This window comes from Chelonus insularis, unplaced genomic scaffold (genome assembly GCF_013357705.1).
Source record: "Chelonus insularis isolate UGA/USDA-ARS -01 unplaced genomic scaffold, ASM1335770v1 contig_95_pilon, whole genome shotgun sequence".
Classification (NCBI taxonomy): domain Eukaryota; kingdom Metazoa; phylum Arthropoda; class Insecta; order Hymenoptera; family Braconidae; genus Chelonus; species Chelonus insularis.
This window is the reverse complement of record NW_023276784.1, coordinates 236,140-245,770: the sequence shown is the minus strand read 5'-3', so window position 1 is coordinate 245,770 and position 9,631 is coordinate 236,140. Positions and strand designations below refer to the sequence as shown.

Below are 9,631 nucleotides of genomic sequence, written 5' to 3'. Positions count from 1 at the left end.
TACCAGGGATTGAAGAGGTTATTGCTGCGAGTGTACTCTTGTATGACCTTGAAGTATATTTTCTAGATTTAGCTATGAGAATGTAATGCAATTTCTCTCTTACCTTTCGGCGATAGTCTGCTCGTTGTTTGATATAGCTTCGTTTGAATGAATGAATAAGCAAAGAAATAAATCGATAAAGAATAATGTGAGAGATTCTTGGACAACCAGCGTGCCGAAAAACGACGACGAGAATTCACAGCAATACAGGTGGTTGGACAATTTGTCCTTGGAAAGTAGAGTCACGTCTCCCTCGAGATATCTCCTACCCTATAAGGCATGCAAATAAGGTATGCAAGGGATTTACCGCGATAATTTCTCCACACGTAAATTGAAGCAGAAAAGACTTTTTATTATAAAGTCAATATTCGAACAATAGTACGTAGGGTTATCCCCTCGCGTCTTAAAGCGAGCTTTATAGTAACTTATTTGAATTTTTACAGAATTTATATAGAGACAATCGAGTCAATGATCCGGGTACGGGACGGCAAGATTTACAATTAATTAATCTACAGTTATTTGATCTTGATTATGAGGAATCGGACAGGCGTTACAATTAGTGTTTCCGCAGCTTCTCGCGGACTCGCCCAAATGCCCTTGAAAGACTAGGATAATTGTGGGTGAGCTCACCAGCGAGTGTCGTCTTGCTGTGTAGATCTTGAAGTCTTGGCCTTGCTGGGACTGCAGGTTTGGCGTTACACGTCGGTAGGAGTCCTGGAGAATCGCCGTGACTACCCGGCGTCCCTCGAAGGTTGCAACGACTCGTGCAGAATCTCCCCAGGCGTCTTGACTGCACAATCAGCAAGCGGCCACGATCCCAGCCTCGTACTTCCGGCTCCCGGTCTAGCTTTCCACTAATTACTGTGATAAATTAATTACGAGCTCGACGAGTGTCGTTCATGCATGCGTACTTGGCGACGGCGGAAGCCCAACTATATTGTCGAACTGAGAAAAGAGTTCCTCAGTCGCTTCAATGCTTTCGGGCTCCCCACCACTGATTTTCTACCCCTTCTACCATGTTTTTTGCTACTGCGCAAGCGTACAAGAACACATGAAGAGGATCTGAGGAACTCTCCTCTCAGTCCGACTATACTACTGACTGATCTCCGGTCGGCGTGCTCGAGGCTTCGTTTTGGCTCTCGTATTGTAACAAGGCATAAGATGTATCACTTTTTGTCTATAGTAAGCGGTACAGTACCAAGAAATTGAACAGCATTTATGTCCGACACTGTACAAAAAAACGTGAAATCATACCAAAAACGGCTCCGCGGACTGTACAAAACTGTGCGCTAAGTTTAAATGATGAGGACGATAATCTGTGTTCTTAAAATGCTATTATCGTAAATGTACATTATCAGACGATCCCGGACATGTTGAAGCCACGATTGTACTGTTGTTTGAATATCGTATGCTATACAATCTCCATACTTCTCTCGCAAGCTCCTTGAAAAATTTTGATTATATGAAGATATGGTTTGTTATAATAATAAAGATAGTAGTTAACAATAAAAAAGTGTATCGTATGGATCATAAATTTCAGGAAAAAAATAATTGCACTGTGTACAGACTAGAAATTATATATAATTTCTAATTTATATACCTGTAATTATTTCGATGAATTTCATTTTTCCGACGCCGATTGTTCTTTTCTGTCCTGTCCATGATTACAAGACACAAAATTCGTCGGTTAATGAAGACTTGAAACTTGATGTATAGTTTTATGGATATCTTTACCTTCAATAAATTGAACTTCTGATTTCTAGAACACGAATAAAACTCATGCAAATTCATTTCATGATTAATTGGAATAATAACTAAACAATTAAAAGTTAATTACATATTGAAGGCATGCTCTTTCATCTTTTTTGTAGATGATGCAGAGTCACTGGTACATTCCGAAATACTTGTATCATGGATAACCTCTTCTGTGCTGTCCGTTTTTAATGTAATCACTTGGGCAAATATCTCGTAAAGCATTTGCTATTCTTCGATTTTTTTGACTTTTAGATAAAAATAAAAAATTATTATGTCGAGGCATTTCTGTTCAGACTACTCTGCTAATCACAAACTTTAGCATAAAACGAAACACACATGTTTATGTATAAGCATTTGTTTACAATATTTTTTTACAATGCTGACAATGGTGAATAAAGGCGAATTCCTAACAATTAATTTCGATGAGAAAGCTAAATAGGTTTTTAGAGAAACTTCATTTATAAATAAATAATCTCAATTCATTTAAACTTCATGCAATAATAAAAATCATTATTCTTCGATGACTAAATAATTTTTATCGAGTATGTAATGGCATTGAATTATGTTTTTTTTTTATAATGAATATATAACAACATACAATGATGGAATAATTTTATTCCAAGTAGAAATTTTTTAAAAATATTTTCGTGTCAACTTGTAAAATTTATTGTTATATGAGCTCTGAAAAGATTTTTATTGTTTAAATTATAACAAAAAATTTTTATACATATGAACTCACAAGAAAGAACTCTTAAAGAGCTCTTTTGCAAGAGCTCTCTATGAGCTTCTGAAAAAGAGCTTCAAAAGAATTTTTTCTTATGAGCTCTCAAATAAGAACTCGCAAAGAACTCTTTTTAAGAGTCCCCTATGAACTTACAAAAAAGAGCTCCTAAAGAACTCTTTTTGTGCGGAGTGTTGTCTGGGTTGGCGCTTGGGCATAAATTATTCTATCTTAGATTTCTATTATTAATAAATCATTAATTAAATGTCTATTTATCAATTTGAAAAAAGAATCGTAATTTTCTGGTAACTACAACAATTACTGTTACTTTAAATTACTTAAATATAGTGTTTGAGTACCTGTGCAGCACGTGATACAGTTATAATACGCGCGGCAACATTATGTCTCCTAACGTGGCACTCAGCTTTAAATTATTTTATCTTACGTTTGTATTAATGATAAATTGATAAATAAATGTCTATTTATTATGTCTATTAATTAAACCTAATTAACAGTGGTCAGAAATGAGATAACAAAATTTCAACCACTGTTTTAGAATTTTGAGATAAATAGAAACAATATTATTTGGTTACAAAAAAATTAAGTACTCAGGATAATTATTCAGAATAAATAAAATTGTTCGTGTGAGTTCCCGGCGTCTATAAATGTTGCATCAATTAAAAAAGTTCTTACTGAATACTCAGCAATTCATTGTTGATTCATTTAAAATTTATTAATTAACGTTATAGTAGATAATAAAGAAAAACATTAAAATCTTGAGGCGATTTTTAGTATTAATAATACGGACTTAAAATATCCATTAATGCTACACAGAGCAAAATGTGCAGTAGATTTAATTTAATTTTATATTATTTTTACATAACTTCATATTACAAAAAAGTGGTTATTGAAACAAACAGGATGTAACTTATGAACTGAGACTAACTAATTAGCTAACTGTCATTTTTTACAATATCACTTAATGAATCACTTAATAAATTGTAATTGAAAAAATTACTGAAGCACTTCAATAGTGTGTCCTGGCTCTCTAGTTCAGTAACGGTGTAATTTTATTAGCTAAAAATTCAAACTATCGATTGATGAATGGAAGGAGTATTTTTCATATTAGCACATCAATAACTTAGGTAATCAGTTGTTTTTATTTCATACTTGAGTAAAATCTACAGAACTCTGAAGTAATAAAATCGATGACTGAATTTTAGGAAATCTACGGTCATCATATGTTTATATTGCTTTGCTTGTGAGTAAATCTGATTCTACAAGAAAGTAATTTGTACGTAACAGATTAAATAAATGAACTTGGAAATTCTTTAACAGTTCTTACGAGGAAATGTAGCATTGTTTCAATGTTAAAATTACACAAAACCAATTTTATAACGTCCCTAGTAGAAATTGACTCAATTCCCCCTGGATTCTATAACGTACCATAGGCGATTATAACGTAGACGGCCCATGTCTAGGCGGCGCTGGAAAGACTCTCGACAGTGCCTCGACAAAATTTCTACTAGGGGGGATAAAGAAGTTATTTAAGATTTAGATTATAGAAGATATAAGAAGAAGATTTATATCTATATGTAATTTTTAATTAGATCTACAATAGTTGAAATACAAACAGCATGTAGTCCTTACTTAAAATTATATAAAAATTACTTTAAAAAATCGACATAACTTTTTATGCAAAATCTAACACATGATTTTTCTCCGTGTATGTTCATAAAACAACTGTTTACTTGGCGCTCAATCATGAATTAATAATTTTCATTATGTTTTCAATTACTGTGGAATGAATGAGTAAAAAAAAAATTTCCAGGACTTTTTTCAGATTTGATAGAGAAAGAGCTGAATGTGTACAGTTCTTTTCTGATACAGAACATTGACATTAATGCCGCGTTTATTGCTACGCTTGCTGCTAACACCACTTTATTTTGGCACCTAGTCACAAATTCATGATTCTGATAATCTATAAAATTATAAAAAAACAAATAGAAATACCATTATTGATTTAAAACAAAAATCGAATTGTTAAAACAATTTTCAGAATTTCAATGAAGGATCAAAGTGTTTTGTTATGCAGCGTCGACTACACCACTTTTTACTCGGTGCTCATGCATAAATTGTCAACTCGCAATTTTATAACAAAGATTATTTTATTCGAAGAGCTCTAATTGATAACTTTAATTTCAAACAGAATTTTTAGTTTAATTTTTTCATTTATATCAAGCGTTTAATGACTCAATGAATGGTGCACTCAGTACTATGCTCACAAATAACAACATAATTTTCTTGGCACTCACGTAGAAAATCATGACTCACATTGTTTTTATAATTTTTATAAAATAAGCTAAACTATTGTTATTTAAAAAAAAATCGTATTTTATAAATTATCAACTATTTATGTTTCGGGCATCCACGTTGGATCATCCAGATCAACCGTTTCACTATCTGCATTTCTTTGTATCCTGAAATTTTTTAAATCGTCATTTGGCGTTCATTAAGTTAAGTAATAAACGTTTAATAATTCTATTTATCACAGTAGATGAAAATCTTCAACTGTCATTTTTATAAACATTTTTCGGAATTATAGTTTATTTACCTTGAATTATGGTGCGAACTCCCTTCTCTTTGTAGATCTATCAAACATCCGTCTCCTTCATTTTCCCTTAGTTTTTTCGAATCTTTCTTTTTTTTCAAAATTGTATGCGTCGTGGATTTCGGCACACCCACTTGTTTAGCAATTTCATTTCCACTGATATTATCTGACGACTCATACGCTGCCAAAACTTTTTCTATCCTCTGTTCTCGTACTTTTGACGGTGTCTCGACATATTCACGCACTACTGTCACATTTCCGGTTGTTCTCTGTCGATTCATCGCTAATAGAATTGTTCTGGGAGACGGTGATCCACAATTTGGATATAATTTTCGGTACATTGCTGACGCTTTAACCGAATTATGATCACAAGCCTTGTAACATTGTATCATATTTTCGTAATCTTTATTCGTGTATTTTACCATAATTTTATCTTTGAAATTAGAATTTCTATTGCTCGTCGTTGAAAACTTAACAGAAAAAAACTATTATAGCAGATCTTACTACCAACAGATACAGCACACTACTGAAGAATACTGTATTCAGAAAAGACTTTGGGGGAGCTTCTTTCCACTTACTAGCATAAATTGTTGGCATACCTGAGGAGTCAAAAGGGCAGAGTTTGCTCAGTATTACTATCGAGCAGTTTTGGGTAAAATCGACTCTTTCTTCCGAGGTACCAAGGAGCCCATGTTGGTAAATAAACAGAAATCTAGAAAGATCCAACTTCTCCTCGCTCTGTTATAAAGGTAGTTTAAGCCAAGGTCATAAAGTTTCTAACTTACTTTAAATAATAAAGTCACGGCAATTTGAAGATTTAATGGCAGCTAGATGTCAAACGCATATCTTTTCAGGGTTTAAACGTCTATTTATAAATTTAAAAAAAGAATCGTGATTTGCTGACAACTACAACAATTACTGTTGAACTACAGCTATAATACGCGCAGAAACAATACGTCTCGTAGCTTGGCGCACAAACATAAATCATGTCATTTTGCATTTTTATTAGTGATAAATAATCAAATGTCTATTTATCAATTCTAAAGAATTTCCGTAGCTCGAGGGTGGCTTAAGTCGAGGTCATAGAGGTGTTGACTCATTTAGAATTGAAGGCTCCGGGTAAACTAACAAACGCCAGATTAGTCCAGTCAAATGAAGGAAATGGGATAATTTTGGTTTGCTGCGGCCAAAGTGATGATTTATAGATGACTAGATCGGAAATTTCGGGAGGAACACGATGGTGTAGGTCAAAAATGTTTGGCACGCATAAGGGGGAAGTAAATTGCGAAAAACCGCCCCCCATCGCAAATTTCTCGATTTCTATCATAGATATTAAAAAATGTTTTAAATAAAAGTTGTTCAGAATGTAATTTTAATAAAAAAAGTACTGAACACTTTTTTTAATATCTATGATAGATAAAAAGTTATTCGCGACTGAAGAAGCACTATTGACGTAAGCTTTAGTCACGTCTAAGAAAATTAATAAAAAAAAAATTAACGCAACAAATATTACTTTGTGGCGATTTTTTTTAAAACATGAGATATCAAACTATATTCTCAGAGAAAAAAAATTTTTTTATCTTTACTTTGGCCGCAGCAAACCAAAATTATCCCATTTCCCTCATTTGACTGGACTAAGATGTCACACTCATGTTTCCGTAGGACGATTGTAATTATAGCATAGTTAGGTATACCTGCGAAGTTGCAAAAATGACAAAACTATACGCTGACGAAAGCAAGGATGTAGTGTAATTGTTTTTTCATTTTTTTCACTGGGAAGTTGGTCGTGTGGACCTTTCGGGTCGCACCCAGACCACTGCAGAGCACTGATATTTTTTTTTTAAATTAGATAAAAACTTTGGCAAAATGGAATAATGGGTGGACCGCCTTGTTGAATACGTTGCTGACAGTAGTCGTATGGGAACTTTAATTTATAATAAATAATTGTAAATCAGTACAATTTAAATTATTACTAATTAATTGTTAGTTACAATTTTAAGAAAGAATTTAGGTACGCATGATTAAAAAAAAATCTATTTAAAAATTTTTTAGACGTACTACAGGATTTGACTAGACATACATCTTTAAAACGCACGTTGTGTTGTTAAAAAAATATGGAGTATGTTCCTGAAAAACCGTGGCAGCTGAGCTCGGCCATAAAGCACTTTATAAACCAGAGGTGGGCAAACGTGCCTTTTCAGAGTCAAAGTGGCTCTTTAGAAATAATTTTCGGAGCTATTGCTCTTGTAAATAATAGTGAGAATGGTATAAGACTTCACGAGGTAAATCTTTTTATTGCTACTCGGCGAAAGTCAAAGTTTTCCCATCTTTATTATAAATATTCTAAATCAAGCCTCATACCTTTCTTCTCTCTGCGAGAGTCTCCAAGAAGTTCATTTGATTGCTAGTTGTTTTTTTAGGTTCAATTATATTAAAAATTTTGTTAAGGATATCAGGAATTAAATTAGGTTCGGTGGAGGTAATGAAGATGATCATCTTTTCGACTGTGTCATTGTCAAATCTTGATATATTCTTGGAAAATAGGAAGACGTTATTATATGTACTATTAACAATGGTGATGTCATTTTAGAGACGGTTTATACAATCTATGAAATTGTCCCTCAATGAAATTTGAGCAATCATTGTTGTCAGTATGGTATTTAATTCTGTATCTTGATTCTCTATTCGCCGGGTGATACCGTTAATTTTTTCCATTACGTCAGTCATTGGACCCTCTTGAGTAAGGGACAAATTTCGAAGTGGAATATTTTCTGATACTATATCACCAACATCGTGAGCAAGCCTTATTATATCCTAAATGTTAGTAATGATAGGAATTTCAAGAGATTCAACGCAATTCAATGAATAAAATAAAATTGAAACAATGATAACAATTTTTATCATTTTGAGCACACTTCACTCTAATTTGTTAGACATCAATTGGTAACTATCGACTAGCATTTAACTATTAGTTCAAGTAAACAATTTTTAGTATTATTTTTTTTGCATAAATTATAATTAACTTGACAACTTAAGTAACTATGCATTATTGTTATCACACTAGTCGTTTGCAAAATGTGTGCTGCATGATAAAAGGTTGATTAGGGTTTTATTTACGATATGCCAAATTGTTTTACCTTCAATATTTTTATGTTCAAAAGATTCAGAAATTTTGTTATTTTGCCCGTAAATGCCTTGAAGGCAGATTGCATTCTACTTTTCTAAATCCTGACGACACTGATGACTTCATTGTTTACAATATATTAATAAACGCCCGCTGCTACTTTCCATGCAGAATTGTCTGTTAGTTTGAGCCCAACTAGAATGACGTCACGAAAATGTTGTCGAAATGTTAACTTAAAAGAGTTAACGACCCAAGTAGACACAAAAAGAGTAAGTCATCAAATAGATAACTTACAAAAGTTAAACTAACTTTATCTGGAAATGTTAATAATATGATGTCGAAATGCATAAATTTTTCGATATCTTTCAAAATATATCTTAATTTCAACGAATAATAGCTGACTTAGAAGTCAAGTATTGAAGTTAACTTAAAGGTAACATTTAAACCGTCAGGATTTAGTTCATTCATATAGGTGGCGAAAAGATGACTTTTTAGACAACTTTAAGACGTATACGGAAAGTTGACGTAGATATGCATTATGACGCCATCTGTAAGACGCCTGCAATACTCCATCTTCTTTTTTGATTAAAAAGTCATGTTTTAGTGTGGAAAAAAGATAACTTTAAAGTTGTGGTATCGATCGTATTACGTGAAATTCAAGAGATACGGTAGTGTCTCGTGCGCCAAACATAAATTGCCGCCATTTAGCCCTTACGTCACGACGAGGCACTACCGTGTCTCTATATACAAATTATGAGATGATTTTTGCAGGTTATGATTTTTAAATTTACAATTTTTTTCTTATTATAACATAAACATAGGCTGAAATTAAGAATTTGCTTGGAAAGCGATCGTTGACTTTCGATTAAGCATACTATAAAGTATTATCATTACTTTATTCATAATATACGAAATTGAAAAAATTTCGTTGCGCAAAAACTGAGTAAAATGAGAGTTTATTCATGGAGCAATCATACGTTTTTTTTTATCAAGTTGGTGATCAGATTTTTTAATTGCTATTCTCTCACTAACAAATTATAAAGTTGGTAACAAGTTAATTTTGCTTGAGCGCAAATATACAAATAATTAAAATATTTTCTGAACAGATTTATTTTTTTTTAAAATTCCTTTTCAGTTAATATGTACAAAAAATGGTGAAATCTCATCAAAAACAGCCCCCTCCTTCTGGGCTGTACAAAAATGTGCGCCAAACATAAATAACGTCAATGACGTAATTACAAAAAGTCCTAAGATTATTAAACGCCAATTATTTAAATCTACAAATCAACAATATTTAAAATGAATTATTTTCTTCGGTTTTTTTTTTTGAAAAAAAATTTAGTACGTTTAATGACACAATAAACATAACAACCAAAAACTT

At 32.5% G+C, this 9,631-nt stretch overlaps 1 protein-coding gene across 2 annotated transcripts; it reads right to left on the bottom strand.

Annotated features, from left to right (window-relative positions):
- Nucleotides 1-4,617: 4,617 nt before the first annotated feature.
- LOC118073057 (uncharacterized) lies at nt 4,618-8,040 on the bottom strand. Of its 2 annotated transcripts, none has more exons than XM_035093334.1 (3): nt 7,488-8,040; nt 5,130-5,596; nt 4,618-4,995 (listed from the first exon to the last, which is right to left on the bottom strand). In XM_035093334.1, exons 1-3 carry the CDS (start codon nt 7,620-7,622, stop codon nt 4,929-4,931), a joined length of 669 nt encoding a protein of 222 aa, XP_034949225.1. In that variant the 5' UTR covers nt 7,623-8,040; the 3' UTR covers nt 4,618-4,928. The 2 variants fall into 2 exon arrangements, with proteins under 2 accessions (XP_034949225.1, XP_034949227.1); XM_035093336.1 differs by lacking the exon at nt 7,488-8,040 and adding an exon at nt 5,705-6,312.
- Nucleotides 8,041-9,631: the final 1,591 nt, after the last annotated feature.